This window comes from Balaenoptera borealis (assembly GCF_965194805.1).
Source record: "Balaenoptera borealis genome assembly, chromosome: 19".
Lineage (NCBI taxonomy): Eukaryota > Metazoa > Chordata > Mammalia > Artiodactyla > Balaenopteridae > Balaenoptera > Balaenoptera borealis.
Genome location: NC_138878.1, coordinates 67,190,614 through 67,210,775, shown reverse-complemented (window position 1 = coordinate 67,210,775; position 20,162 = coordinate 67,190,614). Strand labels below are relative to the sequence as shown.

Below are 20,162 nucleotides of genomic sequence, written 5' to 3'. Positions count from 1 at the left end.
TTCTTTTTTATGGCTGAGTAATATTGCATTGTATATAGTACCACGTCTTCTTTCCTCTGTTGATGGACATTTAGGTTGCTTCCATGTCTTGGCTATTGTCAGTAGTGCTGCTATGAACATTGGGATGCATGTATCGTTTTAAATTATAATTTTTTTCTGGATATGTGCTCAGGAGTGGGTTGCTGGATCATATGGTAACTCTATTTTTAGTTTTTTGAGGAACCTCCATACTGTTCTCCTTAGTGGCTGCACCAGTTTACATTCCCACCAACAGTGTAGAGTCCTTTCTCTCCACACCCTCTCCAGCATTTGTTATTTGTAGATTTTAAAATGATCGCCCCTGAATTGACTTCTTGCACCTGGCAAGTTGCTGCTATCTGGAGCTCAGCTTTCCTGGGCTCCTTCATTTACGGGAAGTCAGAAGCAGCCCCCACCCCAGTAAGCCCAGCATCTTAAGAATGGCCATAGGGCTTCCCTGGTGGTGCAGTGGTTAAGAATCCACCTGCCAATGCAGGGGACATGGGTTCGAGCCCTGGTCCGGGAAGATACCACATGCCACGGAGCAACTAAGCCTGTGCGGCACAACTACTGAGCCTGCGCTCTACAGCCCACAAGCCACAACTACTAAAGCCCGTGTGCCTAGAGCCTGTGCTCCACAACAAGAGAAGCCACTGCAACGAGGAGCCCATGCACCACAACAAAGAGTAGGCCCCGCTCACCACAACTAGAGAAAGCCCACGCGCAACAACGAAGACCCAACGCAGCCAAAAATAAATAAATAAAATAAATTTTTAAAAAAATACTTAAAAAAAAAAAGGAATGGCCATAAAGCACTTTCTACATATAGTGATGCTTTCCCCATGGCACGGATTCAAGGAAAGGCATTTGGCCCTGTCTCACGGAGCCTAATGATAGAGTAAGAGAGAAACTCAGTAATAAGAAAGCAAATTCAGCATCCCCAAGTTTTTCCAGGTCCTTCCTGTGTATCAGGCAAGATCACTTCTGGTCGTTCAATGTCATTTAGTCATGAGTTAGGACTTAATAGATTGCATTTGTCTACCCAGAAAACTATTGGAAAAGCAATAAGCTGCACAAATTAGCACATTGAATATGTAATTCCTGATGTGTATACCTATAAATAAATTCAACCCAGCTCAAAATTTTATTCCAACTTCTGAGGCCAAGCACTATTAAAACCCATTCCTGAGGCCATTTTCTAGATTCTGATATGAATGTTGATAAATACTTTGGGGAGTCCTTCATCCATTTCCTAATCTCTTTTCTTTTTTTTTTTTTTTATTTATTTTTATTTTTTATTTTTTTTAAGAAGGTCTTTTTTTTTTTTTTTTTTTAAACACTATTTTATTTATTTTATTTCTTTATGGCTGTGTTGGGTCTTCATTTCTGTACGAGGGCTTTCTCTAGTTGTGGCAAGTGGGGGCCACTCTTCATCGCGGTGCGCGGGGCCTCTCATTATCGCGGCCTCTCTTGTTGCGGAGCACAGGCTCCAGACGCGCAGGCTCAGTAATTGTGGCTCACGGGCCTAGTTGCTCCGCGGCATGTGGGATCCTCCCAGACCAGGGCTCGAACCCGTGTCCCCTGCATTGGCAGGCAGATTCTCAACCACTGCGCCACCAGGGAAGCCCCCTAATCTCTTTTCTTATATCAACCTCTAGACCACTTCAGAATCAGACCTCTCTTTCTGTCTTTTCTTTCTTCCCTTCCTTCCTCCCCCCCTTCTTCCTTTCTTGTTTTTAAATCAGTGAAGCCATAATATTGGTAAGCTAAAAGGGAAATTGGTTAACCTTCATCTATGGCTATCTCAGGCAAATGTGAATTAGTTGGTATGTTTTTTGTTTTAAGGTTTCTTAGCGGCTTAGAGTTTCAAAATCTCAAAATTCTCCCACAAGTCCTCATTCCAATAACCAGGATACCAACTGTTCCTAATTAATATCAAACATTCTACTTAAGGGACCTGCCAAAATTGTGAATTAACCTGGCACTGTAGCTCATTCTTTGATATTTAGCAAGCACAGCCTGATAGCTACAAGCAAGTCTTTCAACTATGTTACAGAAATGGCTTGTGTTCTACTCCATGCCTTAAAGCAAAAATTTTAAGAAATAAGCCCTTTTTTCTTCTTGCTTTATACTATTCAGTTCCACTGTGAACAAGCATCATACATATTTCTTGGACTGGCACTTCTTGTCCTCTTTGAATTCGTCCAAAGCAAAAGCCATCTAGACCGCAGCTGATTAGCTGTTTTACAGTTGCTATGAAGGCATATTACTTCCATGGCACAAAATATGATTAGGAGCCTTACACTGCTTTACTCAATTTCATCCAATAACCTTACTTTAATAATAATTCCACATTTTCTAAGGATCTTTTGCCTAAAACCCACTCAAGGCTACCAATTTCTATATTGGTAGGTTTCCTTGGTTGACAGCAAAAGAACTTAATCTAATTTTAAAATTAAAACAAGGGACTTCCCTGGTGGCACAGTGGTTAAGAATTCGCCTGCCAATGCAGGGGACATGGGTTTGATCCTTGGTCTGGGGAGATCCCACATGCCGCGGAGCAACTAAGCCCATGTGCTACAACTACTGAGCCTGCACTCTACAGCCCACGAGCCACAACTACTGAGCCCATGCACCACAACTACTGAAGCCCGCATGCCCTAGAGTCCATGCACCACAACTACTGAGCCCATGCGCTGCCACTACTGAAGCCCTTGTGCCTAGAGCCTTTGCTCTGCAACAAGAGAAGCCACCACAACGAGAAGCCAGCGCACCACAACAAAGACTAGCCCCCGCTCGCTGCAACTAGAGAAAGCCCGTGCACAGCAACAAAGACCCAACACAGCCAAAAATAAATTAAATACATAAATAAATAAATACATACATACATAAATAAATAAATAAAATGAAAACAAAATGCTGGTGGGAAACAACCTAGAAAGAACATGAAACAGGTCAGCTCTAGCAAGCAGAGCAGCAGGAACTCAGGAGCCATCTTAAAATTGTGGCCAAAGGATGACTCATATTCAGCTTCCTCCTGAGTCCCAAAGAGAGAGTATATGATTGGATTAAAGTGAACTGTGTACAGCTGGCAACACAAACAAAACCTCAGTGAATGACATCAGAACAGCCCAACCAACACAGCTGGGGGAAGGAGTCTGTATTTGTGTATGGATGGTTTCTATTTGTATTGTAGACAAAAACAACACATTTCATAATTTTAACTTTAAAAAGTTTATGTGCTTATAACTATGCCATCATATTACATAGTTATGAAAATTACATTCTCAATAAGCTACAAAGCATTGTTTTGTGAGCATAGAGATCCACCTCATCCTTTCCAGTGACTGCTTAATAATCTACTGAAGTGATTTTCCACAATTAAGTAACCAATTTACTACTGCTGGACATTTAAACCGTTCCAAGTTTTTCACAATTCTGTACTGAATGTGCTTATGCATCTATATTTCTGCACCTGTGCTTTTCGAGAAGATAAATTCCTAGATGTAGAATTGCAGCAGTGATTAATTACATTTTAAATACTGACAGGTCACACCATATTGCCTTCTAAAATGGCTTTCCACCTATTTACCCTCCCAATGTAATATAATAATATGGTTTCTCACATCTGCAACAGTACTGGATATTATCCATAAAATGTGTCCTGGTTTATGTTGGTGGTGAGGACTTTTAAAATTTCCATTTATCTGATCATTAGTGCAATTGAGATCCTCCTTTATTTAACTGTTTTAATTTCTTCATTTAAGAGTTGCTGTTATACTGTGTATCTCATCTTATCAGACTTTGTCAGACTGTGTATCTTACCTTATCCTTGCTGCTTTCCAACAGCCCTTTTTTAAGGGCTATATGCTTCGTAATATATGGTTAAAATATATCTCAGTCTGTCATGTGCCTTTTAACTTTGAATACAGTGTCTTATACCGTGGAAAAGTTTAAATTTTTTACATGGTCCTATCACTCTGTCTCTTTTCATGACTTCTGGACTCTGTGTCCTGCTTACCAAAGCCTTCCTGAACTCAAAGGGATAGAAATATTCTACATTCTCTTCTAGAATCTTAATATTGTTTCCTATTACATCTTTAATCATATTGAATGAACTTCTCTGTAAGGGGTGAAATGTGGATCTGACCTTATTTCCAGTTGGATAACTGTCAAGCATCATTTAAGTAATCCATCTCTCCCCCTGACACATCAAAAATAATTACTTTTGCAATAAACTAAATTCATGGGTATACGATCTTTTTCAAAAATTTCCTTGTGATGCTTTCCTATTTACCATTCGACATGATTTTCAGAACAAAACTGTCAATGTAAAGATACCCTATAGGGATTGTGACCGGAATTGACTGTGCAAACATGTTCACAATATTGAAACTTCCATCTAGAAACACAGATCTCCATTTATTCAGAACCTCTATTCTCCTTAACAGAGGTTAATAATTTCCTTCCTATATATAAAACCATGAGTAAATTCATCTATAATTTTTTTTCTTCTGGGTTTGATATTAGGGTTGAATTAGCCTCATGAAAGAAGTATTCCAAATACTGCAAAATAATCCATTTCAATTATTTTTTCTACACTCTAGAACAGCTTAATTATGATTCCTTGAAGGTTTAGAATTAACCTGTTAACCCAGGTGTCTTAGAAGAGGGCTACACTATTCAAGTTCTCTGTTTCTTCCATTTTAAATATTAGGAATTCTTACTTTCTGCCTTGAAAAAATATAGTCTTACATTCTTCCCAGTAAATTCTAGTTCTTTTGTTCCAGTCTTATCCAGAGTTCTAGACATTTCCTAAAACATATTCTATGTATCAGGTCACACTGAATTTCCTCACCAACAAAGGAACACAGCCTTATTTTGTGGTGATCTCAAGCTTTAAACATACTACTCATGCTAATCCTCATCATCCACATTGTTTCACTTCCAAAATTGTTATGATCTCCAAGTACATATACTGCCTTCCAGAGTTCATTGTTTAAAAATAACTTTCAAGCAGACTCTGAAGGATACTGAGCTAATATTATGGAGCACTTAGTCTGGATCAGGCACTGTGCTGAGCACTTTGTATGCATCAAGTAGTTCAAAATTCCATAGCAAGGGTTTTAAGGGAGTCATAAAATTACATTTACATTTTGAAAAGACCACTGTGGCAGTAGTGTGAAGAATGAACTTGAAGGGGACAAAAGAGGATGCAAGGAGACCAGTTATTAGACAATTGGAATAGTCCAGGTGAAATGACAGTGTTTTGGACTAGGGCAACGAGAATGGAAAGATGTGGATGAATTCCAAAAATATTCAGCAGACATATCGACAGGACTTGGTGACACAGAGGGTGAGGAAGAGCTGGGGGCCCGAGATGTCTCTACAGCATGAATTTTCTGATGATGAGTAAGGTGCGCATTTTGTCTGAAGACCTTTCTGCATTCCTTACATTCGTAAGATCTCTCTCCAGTGTGGATTCTTCTATGTAGATTAAGGTGTCCAATCTGGCTGAAGGTTTTCCTACATTCCTTACACTGATACGGTTTTTCTCCAGAGTGAATTCTCTGATGAACGGTAAGGGATTGCCGATGGCTAAAGGCTTTACCGCACATGCTACATTCATAAGGTTTCTCCCCCGTATGACATCTTTGATGACAAATGAGCGACGATTTTGTTCTGAATGCCTTCTCACAGTCAACACATTCGTAGGGCCTTTGGCCAGTGTGAAGTCTCCGATGCTGAGAGCGGGATGAGCTATCACTAAAGGCCTTCCCACATTCAGTACATTTATAGGGTTTCTCTCCCGTGTGAACTCTCTGATGTTGAATAAGGCGGGTAGTCTGGCTGAAGGCTTTCCCACATTCAGAACATTCATAAGGTTTCTCTCCGGTATGAATTTTATGATGCTGTGCGAGGTGTGCTCTCTGGTTGAAAGCTTTGCCACATTCCTTACATTCATAAGGTTTCTCTCCAGTATGAATTCTCTGATGAGTAGCCAGCTGTGAACTGATGCTAAAAGCTTTTCCACATTCTTTACATTCATAGGGTTTTTCGCCAGTATGAATCCTCAGGTGACTAGCAAGGTGTATGCTCTGCCTAAAGGCTTTCCCACATTCCCTGCATTCGTAAGGCTTCTCTCCAGAATGCACCCTTTGGTGCTGAGTGAGTGAGGCATGATGGCTAAAGGCTTTCCCACAGATATCACATTCATACGGTTTCTCTCCTGTGTGAATTCTCTGATGGACAGTCAGGGATGAGCCATAGCTGAAGGTTTTTCCACACACATTACATTTGTAGGGTTTCTCTCCAGTATGAATTCTCCTATGCTGAATAAGTCCTATGTGATCACTGAAGGCTTTCCCACAGTCGATGCAGTCAAAGGGTTTCTCCCCAGTGTGATAATACCTCCAGTGACGGATAAGGGATGTGTTCTGCCTAAAGGCTTTCCCACATTCAATACATACATAGGGTCTTTTGCCAGTGTGACATCTCTGATGTCGTGCAAAGGATGAGCCATCACTGAAGGCCTTTCCACATTCCTTACATTTATAGGGCTTCTCTCCAGTATGAAGTCTCTGATGCTGAGCAAGGTGTGCAGGCTGGCTGAAGGCTTTTCTACACTCCTTACATTTATATGGTTTTTCTCCAGTATGAATTCTTTGATGTTGAATAAGGTGAACATTTTGGCTGAAGGCTTTCCTACATTCCTTACATTCAAACAGTTTCTCTCCAGTATGTATTCTGTGGTGCTGCGCAAGGTGTTGACTCTGGTTGAAGGCTTTCCCACATTCCTTACACTCATACGGTTTCTCTCCAGTATGAATTCTCTGATGAACAGTAAGGGATGAGCTCTGGGTGAAGGTCTTCTCACATTCATTACATTTAAAAAGTTTCTTTCCTGCATAGACTTTCTTGTGTTTTATTACCATGGAATTTTTGGAAAAGCTTTTTTTATCTGACTTGTGATTATAAATATTCTCTTCTATATTGTCTAGTGGGACAAATTTCCCAGATTTGTTATATTTGTGGTCTATTTCCACTGTAAGGGTTTCTTTATGAGTGATTGGTTCTTGCCTGATAAATGTCTCTTGGCTTAACAACTGCCTCTCAAAAAGATCTTCACCTTTCCAGTCTTCTCCAAAAGTGGGACACTCAAGTCCATAGCTTATAATTCTCTCCATTAATACATCATCACACACAAACTGCTTCAGAGGTAATTCTTGTGTCTCACATACAGATTCCCAATCTGAAAGATTCAAAAAAGCAAATGTTTCCTTTATCATGGGCTATAACAAAGGAAACATTTAACACGGAAAAGGTGAATTGAAAATAATGAATCCCACAAAATGTATGATACACAGGCATGTCAACTGAACAAATATGCAAGCAGACCCCAGAGAATGAGACCTCATAGAGGAACATGGAAAAGGTGATTTAGAAAATTAAATGTAGGATAACAAAGTCCTGAAGTAGTAATGCAACGGTAATAATATGTTATGCCTATATGAACATAACAGGCTATAAATGAAACTCTTCCTCTATTCTTTCCCACTTCTGGGAGACTTGCATATATAGCTAGGCTAACTTTGTTTAAAAACCAATATCATCACATACCTACTACCGCTCAAAAATCTCTGTAGATTCCCAGAAATCACAAATACCTTGTGCTTTGTGACTTCCCTTGGGATTTAGGTAAAATCCTAGAGTCATCTCTTCATAATCAGAAAATAGTGTCCCTATGAACCATTTCCATGTGCCTTAATACAGTAAACTCTCTTCACTTCTCATAGATCCCTGAACTTCAGGCTGCATATTAAGGGATTTTTCCATTCACCTTCTCACTTTCACCAGGAAAAGTGGAAAGTAGGAAAAGTGTCACATCTTAATAGGGTTTTGCCATGTGTCTTTTTGTAGAAACTAGTCTTACAGCGATATGTGGGTTGGTATCACTATTATTAATCACGTTCTTATTTCCTGCCACATAAGTACCTGTCTTGCCTTGTGAGCTAGAATATAAGCTTTGGGGAAGGACTAGATGAGCCTTACACACTACTACTAAGTCACTTAACATGCATCACAGAAACTCAGGCATATATAAGAAATTCTCGATAAATCTATAAAGAAGAAATTTGTATTGAAGAGGTGACACTAAGAGAAAACTTTAGGGGAGAGGTGATATCAAGAAAGGGCAAAGGAGAAAGTGCTTTCCTTTCCCATCTTGTCCAGAGCAAATTATGGACTAATCCAATGCTCCCTAAATAGTTTTCTATTACGTGTCAAGCATTAGGAACACTAGAGTGATTAGACAGTTGTTCTTGAGAAGTACAGAAAGTGATTAGGAAGACAAGGCCAACAAAGGAAGTAATCTGAGAAGAAGAAAATATGGAATATCAAATGCGAACCCATGTGGTAAAAAAGTAAAATTGGTATAAAAGTTCAGAGATGGGAAGGATCAAATCTACCAGAGAAGTTAAGAAAGACTCTGAGGTGTTAACAAGCTTCCTACCCCAGGTCATCTGTGGTATCAGGAACACCCAAGCTTCAAGAATTCTAGAACTGAGGCCATAAGAGTTCAGTGAACCAATCACCTATAGTTTTTCTTACATAGATGGGCTGAGGGGAGTAATACTAGAAAGAGAAAAACAAACCTGACGGCATCATCTACTCCTCCCTCAAATTCTTTCTTGTCTGTGAAGGCTGCATTCATCTCCAGCCTCGCATGGAGAGTCGTAGTTGTCCATTATCTTTTTGGCTTTTCTCAACACAGATGCTGAGATATCTTAGTCACTGAATTATACTTACATCTATACTGTGACTCAACATCCCAGCAGATTTACAGGCTTTATCCCCTTTCCCTCATCCTCCATCTATTCTTCACATGGCCAATTATTTCCTCTTATCAGGAAAGTTCCTCTTTCTCTTTTCCTATTTAAGGCAGATGGCAGCTTCCTACATAACCAAAGTATAAAGAGTGTCTAAGCACAGCTTATTTCCCTCCTAATATTTGGGTATTTGGAGGATCCTGGAAGTCTAGGGTCCAAATCATCTCCAACTGTAAAGATCAAATACTGTTATAGAAGTGAAAAGAGAATTTCATAAAGGCATAATTATCACGTGTGATCCCAATATTCCCTTGTGTTTGTGAACTTTCGGTTCATTGGGGGAGGCAGAAAATAAGCATGTACACCAGAAAAAAGTTAATTATAGGCTCTCCTAAGTGTTACAAAGAAAATAAACAGTGGCTTAGCAGAGAGTAATTGGGTTGGAAAAGGGAAAAGTTCACTATACAATGTGGTTAGGGACGGCCTCCAGTGAGATGATTTTTGAGCTCTGGCCTGATAGCCAAGCATGGACAGAGAGCTGACAGAGGAGTCTTCTAGGCAGAGAAAATAGGAAATTCAAAAGCCTGAGTCAGTAAAGAGCTTGGTGAGTTCAGAAAAGGTGACCATTGGGCTAGAGCAGTGCTTTTCAACTGCATGTCAGGCACTCATTGATAATGACATTTGTAAGACACATGGCACTGCTTATGATCCAGAGGCAACCAGACTTGGAACTCAGACTGCTGCTAGCCCCATGTGGTCTTCCAAGCTTAGAGACTCAGGATCTTGGCATACCTGTAACAAACTTGGAACATATCTGTATACCTTGCATAGTTTAGAAAACTCTGGGCTAAAGTATAGTGAAAAAACTAAAAAGTGATAGAAGATAGGGTTGGAGAAGTAGGAAGGAGCTGGTTACATAGGGGCTGGTGGGGTTTGGATTTTTCCTATTTGCAACAGGAAAGCAAAAAAAGATTTAAGCAGCAGGGTATGTTATGATTTTAGGTAGCATCTAATTTTAGAGTTAAGCAAAGATGTAAGAAGGAGAGAAGCTTATATAAGTCTGTATGGCAAAAGAAAAGAGGATGGGAAGGAGCTGGATAAAGATTTTTGCAGAATGAGTTATTAGAGAGAAGAGAGTCAAGTAGAAGAGAAGATATTTGGGGAGCCCATGCTAAGTAGTCAAGTTTCAGTTTTCTCCCAGGCTTGAGTCAAGGCGGCGTGACTCAAGGCTTGAGAAGTTTCTAAGAGCATAAGAAAGTAGGAAGTATCACCTTGGAAAATGGCTGAGCCATTACCTAGAAAGAATTCCCCTATCTGGTTCTTCCACACTCACCTGGGAATGGGGTTCTTCTCATCTCACTCTTCATCTCCCAAGGCTCTTTCCCTTGCTCCAATAAGGAGATGACATATGGCTTAGAGATACAAAGTCCTGCATACAAAAATTGATATGAAAATTGGCCATGTTTTGGGCATTTCAGCTGGTTCCTTAATTCTGATGGAATGACATTACAGGAATGAATAGATCAAGGGGTGACAGACTATATAAAGCTTTTGGCATAGCTTAGTGGGACTGCCAACAGTCAATTCTATAAAAGTTAAACCATTTTCTAAGGGGCCGGGGCAGAAATTCAGCCCAGCATTTTCGGAGGATCATCAGACAGCAGTTAAGTGAGGTAATACAAAGGGCCCCCAGAGGACAGGGGGTTCGACCCCTGGTCAGGGAACTAAGATCCCACATGCTGCGGGGCAACTAAGCCCGCTCGCCACAACTACTGAGCTTGTAAGCCTCAACTAGAGAGGCTGCATGCCACAAACTACAGAGCCCATGCGCTCTGGAACCCACATGCCACAACTACAGAGCCCACACACCCTGGAGCCTGCGTGCCACAACTAGAGAGAGAAAACCCACACGCCACAACTAGAGTGAAGCCTGTGCGCCACAATGAAGAGCCCACACGCCTCAACGAAGATCCCACGTGCCACAACTAAGACCTTACGCAGCCAAAATAAAATAAATAAATAATAAATCTTTTTTTTAAAAAAAGGGGGCCCCTAGAGACAGTTTGGAGTTTGAGTCAGGTTAACTGCCTGATTTAAAAAAAAAAAAAAATGAATATTCTTCAGAAGAATATAACAGAATCCAGAGTTTCTACAATGCATTATTTACAGTGTCCAGGATAAAATCCAAAATTACTACATAAAAGGAAGAAAAAAAGAATCAGACTCAGAAAAAAAGACAATTAATGGAGACCTAACCTGTGATAACACAGGACTGATAACACAGAATCAGTAGACTAGGATTTTAAAACAGTTAAAATATCTATATTCAAGAATGTAAAGGAAAATATGCTTGTAATTTCTCAGCAGCGAAACAGAAATTATAAAAAAGAACCAAGTAAAAAGTCTAGAATTGAAAAATACAGTATCTGAAATACAAAAATTCTCTAGATGGGCTTAACAAGACATTGAAGAAGACATGGAAGGAATCAGTGAACTTGAAGAAACAACAATAGAAATTATCTAATAAATCAATAGAAAAAATTAGTTGAAGAAATAATGGCCAAAAATTTCTCAAATTTGGTGAAAGACATATTTAGTTTCAAGAAGTTCAGTGAACCACAAGCAGGTTAAAAGGGGCCTCTAGGCTGAAGCCCACACGCCTAGAGCCCGTGCTCTGCAACAAGAGAAGCTGCCGCAGTGAGAAGACCAGGCACCGCAACGAAGAGTAGCCCCCGCTCGCCGCAGCTAGAGAAAGCCCAAGCACAGCAACAAAGATCCAATGCCACCAAAGATAAACAAACAAATAAATAAATAAATGTAAAAAAAAGGGGGGCCTCTAGGAACTTTGCTGGTGGTCCAGTGGTTAAGACTCCACCCTTCCAATGCAGGGGGTGTGGGTTCAATCCCCAGCTGGGGAACTAGGATCCCTCATGCCATGCAGCACAGCCAAAAAAATAGTAATATAATAAAAAATAAAGATAAAACACCCTCCTAGGGGAAAATGAGGGAAAAAAGGGGGGGGGGTGGCCTCTAGACAACAGAAAGCTAATCTAGCCAATGGTGGGCCCCAGGGCTGAGAAGGGTCCATTTTAGTTTCCCTAAGAACATCTGAAGCAATTTTCATAGTTTGTGCCTCGCTAGTTCATTTATTACAAGTTAATAAAAATATACAGATTTTAAAGCAATAGTCTGAATTTTTAACAATCCAGCTATACTCTTTGTGAACTTTGTTACGGTGGTAACAATACCATAGGACAGAGGAAACAAGGCAGCACAGGAGACCAGTGAGAGTCACATCACATCCTGTTCCCAACTGACTAAAGGGCACACTCATGAAGTATCTGATACACACCAAATTCACTTATTAAATCTGAAATTTTCATCAGTTCCTGAATATCCTCTTTGTTTCCCAGATTCAATTCTGACCTACACACAGTAAAAAAAAAAAAAAAAGTTTCAATAATTAAAAAAAAACAAAAAAAAAACGTAAAGAGTCCCTAAGGGTAATTCTGAACTATGAGAGGGGAAAAAATCCTCACCCACTGATACCAGGCTCTGATAGTTCTCCAACATCATACTCCTGTATAAACTCCTCTGAGCAGGGTTCAGCCATTCCCATTCCTCCTGGGAAAAGTCTATTGCTACATCCTTGAATGTCAACAAGTCCTGAAATGACACAAAGACATTCTTGATCAACCAATGCTCATGTCCACACATGACTTCGAGTTGAAGTGTTAAGCTGTCCCTACTTTATGTGAGAAATAGCCCTTAGAGAAAAAAAAAAAAAAACTTAAACATATAATATTAAATGCTAACCTAAAATAGTACTTATTGAACTAAAATGCTAACCTAAAATGCTAAACTGCATTGTATATGATGGTGCTAATCCATTTCTCAGCATGGGGAAATATGGACAGGTGGCCACAGGGCAGTAAACAAGGGCTTCAAGTGAGGACGTATACCTGTGGTTGAACCTTCAAAAACAGCAAAAAAAGAATATCTAAGTTGATATTTTGTAAATGGTACTCTATGGGATCCTAGTGTTTCAGGGGAAAGAGGCATTGAACTGACATGGCTGGGGTTTTTTTCTTATGTAATAAAAAAAATATTTATAATGCAATTTTTTTGTGCTGTACCATTAAGAATTAATTAGCATGCCAGGCCATACCAGAGTGACCTGGATAGCAATGTGAGAAATCACCCAGCATAAGACTACAACACATCCAACTTGTGTGCTGAATTTGAGTATAACAAACCAATATATACTGAGACAATATCAAAATGAAATAATTATAATTTTTACTTTCATAAAGACTTAATGTCCAGTTACCATCACCATCAGGTTGAGACAAATTTTTTTTCTTTTTTTTTTTAATTGAGGTATAGATGATTTACAATAAGTTTCAGGTGTACAACATAGTGATTCACAATTTTTAAAGGTTATACTCCATTTGTAGTTATTACAAAATACTGGCTATATTTCCCTGTGTTGTACAATATATCCTTGTGGCTTATTTATTTTATACATAGTAGTTTGTATCTCTTAATTCCGTACCCCTATCTTGCCCCTCCCCCCAGTAACCACTAGTTTGTTCTCTATATCTGTGAGGGTTGTGACAAATTTTTTTAAGTATTACGGGCATTTCATCTTCACATTTATTTCCACTGAAAATAAAAATCTTTGTAATGCTCAGTGTTGTCATTTGCAGCAACATGGATGGAACTAGAGGGTATTATGCTAAGTGAAATAAGTCAGACAAAGAAAGACAAATACTGTATGATCTCACTTATACGTGGAATCTAAGAAACAAAACAGAAACAGACTTTGTATAGATACAGAGAGCAAACTGGTAGTTGCCAGAGAAGAGGGGAGTACAGTATGGAAAAGTGGAACAAAAAAGAGTAAACTTACAGTGCAGAAACCTGACAAATACTACCTCAACCAGGTAATCAAGGTATAGTAATAAGTCATGTTGATAGTATGAACTCTTGATATATGATGAAAATGGAACTCTGTGATCTTCCTTCTAAAAACACATTACTCCAGTCTAACCAGGAAAAAAACATCAGGTTTGAGAGATGTTCTGCAAAATACCAGAGAACCTCTCAAAACTGACAAGGTCATCAAAAAGAAGGAAGGTATGAGAAACTGTCACAGACAAGGAGACAGAACTACCTAGAAGATAGAACTACTAAATGTATTGTGGTATCCTGGGTAGGATCCTGGAACAGAAAAAGGATATTAAGTAAAAACTAAGGAAATCTGAACAAAGAATGGACTTTACTTAATAATAATGTATCACTATTGGTTCATTAATTTTAACAAATGTCCCATACTAATGTAAGATGTTAGAAACAGGGGAAGCTGAGTGTGATGCATATGGATGCTCCCTGCTATCAGCAAATTTTCTATTATTAAAAAAAAGTTTAATTTTAAAAATCTATTTTAAAAAAGTAAATCCTGTAGGGACTTCCCTGCTTGCCTAATGATTAGGATTCCAGGCTTTCTCTGCATGGCCTGGGTTCAATCGCTGGTGGAGGAACTGAGATCCCGCAAGCCACATAGCGCAGCCAAAAAAAAAGTAAACCCTATCAAAAGGAAGACATCAAAGCTTTAAATTATCTCTAAGATTTTTAAATATACAAAGTCCAGCACTTAACTCAAAATAATGAGGCACATAAGACAAAATCAAGAGGAAAAAAATCAGAAAATAAAAACTCACAGAGGGGGCTTCCCTGGTGGTGCAGTGGTTGAGAATCTGCCTGCCAATGCAGGGGACACGGGTTCGAGCCCTGGTCTGGGAGGATCCCACATGCCGCGGAGCAACTGGGCCCGTGAGCCACAATTACTGAGCCTGCGCGTCTGGAGCCTGTGCTCCGCAACAAGAGAGGCCGCGACAGTGAGAGGCCCGCGCACCGCGATGAAGAGTGGCCCCCGCTTGCCACAACTAGAGAAAGCCCTAGCACAGAAACGAAGACCCAACACAGCCATAAATAAATAAATAAATAAATAAAAAAGGATAAGCCCAACTTTATTAAAAAAAAAAAAAAAAAACTCATAGAGGGACTTCCCTGGTGGTGCAGTGGTTAAGAGTCTGCCTGCCAATGCAGGGGACACGGGTTCAAGCCCTGGTCTGGGAAGATCCCACACGCCGTGACGCAACTAAGCCCGTGCGCCACAACTACTGAGCCTGCGCTCTAGAGCCCGTGAGCCACAACTACTGAAGCCCGCGCGCCTAGAGCCCGTGCTCCGCAACAAAGAGAAGCCACCGCAATGAGAAGCCCCAGCACCGCAAGGAAGAGTAGCCCCCGCTCGCGGCAACTAGAGAAGGCCCCCGCGCAGCAACGAAGACCCAGCACAGCCAAAAATAAATTAATTAATTAATTTAAAAAAAAAAGAAATACAAATAAAATTGAATGTAGTCTAGCAACAGAATCAAATATATACAGGAATTTAGTGTGAGATAAAGGTGGCATTCCAAATCAATGTGAAAGAGATGAATTATTCAATAAATTGGTCAAGTGGACAGGCAACTGGGGAAAAAAAATGAACCTCTGCCTCACTTATCATGATAGGTTAAACATTTAATGTAACAATTTAATGTAAAAGTTTAATTTGAGCCTTACCCTCATAGAAAAATCATAAAAATCAAGTCTAAACTTATCAGAGTCTTAACTGTGAAGGGTAAAACAAATCTTTTAGAAGAAAAATAGGAGAATATCTATATGCCCTAGGGGTAGATAAAGATCTCCTACACAGGACACACAAACAAAGCACTAGCTATGACGGGAAAAAAAGTGTCTGTGTATGCATAGAAACAGAATGTCCCTGAATGAAATAACAGAAGCTGAGAATAGTTACTGTCTCCTCTTTTTTTTTTTTTCCGGGATCTTAGTTCCCCGACCAGGGATGGAACCCGGGCCCCTGCAGTGAAAGCGCTGAGTCCTAACCACTGGACCGCCAGGGAATTCGCAGTTACTGTCTCTTAACAGAAGAATTGGGAGGCAAGAGAGAGGTTTTACATCTTGAATTTTGTACTATGTACATATATCACCAGTTAAAATTTTTTTTAATTTGCAAAAATTAAATAGGATACGATTTTTTAGGTGAACAAATGAGGCTGGGAATTCGTACATAAAAAATAAAGGAAAATGTTTAAGAATTTAAGGATATAATCAGAAATTTGGACAAAATTCAGCTAGAGGGATGATTCCTGATGCATTCTAAGGACAGGAGAGGGCTATCCGATGCACATTTAATTTGGAACCCAACTCACTGATACTGAGACACCTTTATTCCATATAACAGAAACCAAATCTTTTCACAAGTGTCAACACTGAATTTAAAATGAAGTGGGGGGGGCTTCCCTGGTGGCGCAATGGTTAAGAATCCGCCTGCCAATGCAGGGGACACGGGTTTGAGCCCTGGTCCGGGAAGATCCCACATGCCACGGAGCAACTAAGCCCGTGCACCACGACTACTGAGCCTGTGCTCTAGAGCCCGCAAGCCACAACTACTAAACCCACGTGCCACAACTACTGAAGCCTGCACACCTAGAGCCCATGCTCTGCAACAAGAGAAGCCACCGCAATGAGAAGCCCACGCACTGCAACAAAGAGTAGCCCCTGCTCGCCGCAACTAGAGAAAGTCTGCGCACAGCAACGAAGACCCAATGCAGCCAAAAATAAATAAACTAAATAAATAAATTTTAATAAATAAAATGAAGTGGGAAGAAGAGGGGGCTCTATGCCTCATCACACTCAGTTTTATTTACCCATTAGGCAGTCTGAGTTAAGGACAGTGCTCTCTGGGAGAAGTGGGAACCAGGCCCTTAGATAAGACTGTTAATCAGGGAATTTTCAAGAGGAAAGCAGCTTTACAAAGTCCTAAACAGTAAGACTGCCTTTCAAGAAGGAGAAATGAAATAACTAACCTGAGGTATGGCTTTCACTAGTTCAACTGTCATTTTCGCCTTCTTTTCCTGGCTTTTCTCTTGGAGAACAGCACTGTCCTGGAAGGGTAAGGCTGGAGGGAGAAAAAGGAGAGTGAAAAGATGAGGCCTTTGCACTCCCAGAATCACCAGCCTAAAAAGTCTATCTTCTCCTTCTTCCTGCCAGCCTTCTTTGCTTCCACTGCCCACATAACTGGGAGATTATGGGCAACCGATGGCAGTTGAGGGGTATAACTTATAACTCTGTTTCTCTTATGCTCAAGGTCCTAAATTTAATCTTTTTTCTAAAAGTTGCTTTCCCATTCTTTGGTCTTATTATGAATAAAAATAATGAGATGTGCTAGGTACTCTGCATAGATTATCTTCTCTCACTTTATTTTAAAAATGATCCCATGAAATAGCTGCTTCCTCTATTTTATATTTTGTAGGTAAAGGTGGACTCTTTCCCTTCCTGTGTCCCTGCTTCATGCTTTGATACAGTCTTCAGTTTGAAAATCTGACTCCTAAATGCCACCAGAGGCCAGGGTGATCCACCTTCTCCTGCCAAACCCCCAGGGGCTTTGCTTTCCTCTCACCCTGGGACAGTGGATCCTTTAGCACCCAATTCTGCCACCTTCACTCTCATCTCTGTCTTCAAGCCCTCGGTTTCCCCTCCCTCCTTTTTGTCACCCAGAACTGAGGGTGTCTCCTGCTTCAGGCAGGAGCTCCAGTCACCCCGCCTCTTGCTTCTCACTGGAGCTCTTGGACTGGGAGCAGGGAATTCTACTCCAGGATCCTTATCCTGGCAACACACAATTCCATAAAGCAACACACACAAAGAAGCCAAAGCTATCAACCTTCCAAGTAGTTTCCCCACACACACCACAGTCACACAGGGCCAGTTACAACCATACAGGGTAACACACAGACACTGGCCCAAGACCTCACATACCTCCTGATCACACAGAGGACACAATCACAAGCACCCAACGGAAGGCACATCATATGCAGTCACATATATCACAGTCTCAGAGAGGCCATGGGTACAAACACACATGGTGATACACACACATCACACATATACCCCCAATCTTATTCTCTCACACACACCCATGGCTCACTGCCCCTCATCTCTGTCTCACTCACACCCACACTCTCCGCAACCTCACAGAAGCTATATGTGCAAGCCTTGTGGTGACAATCCATGGTTCACAGTCTCTCTCCTACTCACTTTGGTGTCACACCAACACATCACTAGTTTTCCTCTCTCTCTCTCTCTCACACACACATTCTTAATGGTCTCTGTTTCAGAGACACATGGATTTCTCACACACATAGATACACAAACACTGCAATTGCTACCTCTCTCACACACACACAATACACACCGGGGTCTCTGTCACACTCGGACACACACGGACTGTCATACAACCTCACACGCCGGACACACACACTCCAGTCTCACACGCTCACACAAACATGCTCTCGGTCTCTCTCACACACACCCGCCCCCACGATCTCTCCCTCTCAGCTTCTCCTGGGGCCCCACACACTTGCTGACCTCTCACACTCGGGCACAGCCGTTTCCCTCACACACACCAACATGCTCTCGGTCTCTCACACTCACAGTCAGGTCTCTCTCTCGCACACACACCCGCCCTCACGATCTCTCCCTCTCAGTCTCTCCCGGGGCCCCACACCTGCTGACCTCTTACACACAGGCACACCCGTTTCTCTCAAACCCACACCAACACACTCCGCTCGCACTCTCTTTGGACTTTTCGCAGTCCAGTCTTGTCTCTCACACACACGCCGCTCCAGCCGCCCCACAGCCCCGAACCCGGTTCGAGCCGCGGCCTCGGCGCACCCGCGCGGGCCTCTGGGAAATGTAGTCGGTCCGGGAGCGACGGCGCAGCGGCGCCCAGGCCGGGGCTTCACTGCCGGGTCCGAGCCGCCGGCCTCGCCTGCCCTGCCCCGCCCCGCCCTCGGGCTTGGACACCAGACCACCCAAAACAACCCACAGGCCTCCCCCCGGAAGCCAGCCGCACTCACCCGAAGGACTTCGGAGCCGACGCCCGGGAACCGAGTGCGCAGGCGCCGAATCTCCCAGGTGGGCGGAATAAGGGGTGGGTTAGACTAGAGGGGCGTGGTTTAACGGAGAGGGGCGTGTTCTTAGGCTGTTGAGAATGGGAGGCGGAACTTTAGCGTCAGAGCGGGAGTGCCTAAGCAGGTATGTGACTACGCTCGAGGGGCTTGGCCCAGGGTTTCAGCGAAGAGATTGCGATCTGGGGTCGCGGCCCAGGATTTCAGGGGCGTGGCGTGACTGGGTGCGAGTGTGCGCAGGCCCGTAGAATGCGCACTCGCCCCTCCCTCGCCTGGAGACCAGAAGCGTCCCTAGTTACGGGGTCTAAGCGAGGTGCGGCGGAGCCGCTGGTGTACTCCTGTGTGTACCTGTGATTTGACGCTGTCTGTGTCCGTGTGACCGCCGTGTCGCTCCGAGTGCGGCCGTCTGAGCCTGTCTGTGGGAACGTGATTTTCTTTCTGTGCTAAGTTTTATGGCAGCAAGATCAGCGAGGGAACACCGAATGGGCTCTATTACCTCTGTGATAACAGCAAATTAGTACACTTCTCACCGGCAAAATGGGAATGTCGTTATTATCACTGTTCAGAAGCAGTGAATGAGACGCACGTCTTTGGACCAAATCACTGGGATTGAACCCCATTCTGCCCCTGACCAGAGTGTAAATGGTCCGTGGTATGGAAGACTAAGAAAACGGTAAATTAGTAGCTGCCTTGGAAGTTGAAGTAAATAAGGAAAAGCCATTCAGGGGGATATAGCAGAGGAAAAAACCCCCACAAAGTCCCCTGACCTCTCAGATCTTACTTTCAAGTGAATGGAAACAGACCACCAAAGAATGAGTAAAATAAATAGTATATAGAATGTTGAAAAGGCTGTGGAGAAAACAGGGAAGAGGAATAGAGAGTAGAGGAAATTAGAATATTTATTGTCAAAAAATGAGTAGTCAGGGCACTGCAACCTTTAACCATCATTCAAACTTCCATCCTGAATTTCAACATCGGCTCATTTGGGGAAGGCGGCGGAGGGAGATTCTTTACGTTGAATCTACTGTTATATTCTACCATTTCGTATTCACTTTGTTTGCAGTAACACTTTTATGTAGTCTTTCGGTTTGCATTTTCTCATTTTTCTATTTGAACTCAGAGACGCCTTAAGTATTACCCTCCACCAGTTCTGCCGTGGATATCCAAAATATTCTAAGACCATTTACTGAATAAATAGTCTTATTTTCCTGCTGATTTGAAATGTCCAATTCTGTTGTATACTAAATCTCTATATGTGAATCCAATCCATCTATTTCTGGAC

At 41.7% G+C, this 20,162-nt stretch overlaps 2 protein-coding genes across 2 annotated transcripts in view; one reads left to right on the top strand and one right to left on the bottom strand.

Moving 5' to 3' along the window:
- Positions 1-20,162, top strand: part of SMIM17 (small integral membrane protein 17) — a 79,120-nt gene that overhangs the window by 49,436 nt on the left and 9,522 nt on the right. The gene's annotated exons all lie outside the window — the stretch shown is intronic.
- Positions 4,420-18,871, bottom strand: LOC309616823 (uncharacterized protein). The gene is made up of 5 exons (XM_082367935.1): positions 18,830-18,871; positions 16,781-16,872; positions 12,386-12,512; positions 10,180-10,275; positions 4,420-7,270 (listed from the first exon to the last, which is right to left on the bottom strand). Exons 2-5 carry the CDS (start codon positions 16,811-16,813, stop codon positions 5,250-5,252), a joined length of 2,277 nt encoding a protein of 758 aa, XP_082224061.1. The 5' UTR covers positions 16,814-16,872; positions 18,830-18,871; the 3' UTR covers positions 4,420-5,249.

Bases quoted from the DNA above. Each gene is read 5' to 3' on its own strand.
- LOC309616823 (XM_082367935.1), bottom strand. From the start codon at position 16,813: ATGACAGTTGAACTAGTGAAAGCCATACCTCAG. The intron at 12,513-16,780 runs GTTAGTTATTTC...GTGTCATTTCAG, and splicing joins TAGTGAAAGCCATACCTCAG to GACTTGTTGACATTCAAGGA. The intron at 10,276-12,385 runs GTGAGGATTTTT...TTTTGTATGCAG, and splicing joins TCAGAGCCTGGTATCAGTGG to GACTTTGTATCTCTAAGCCA.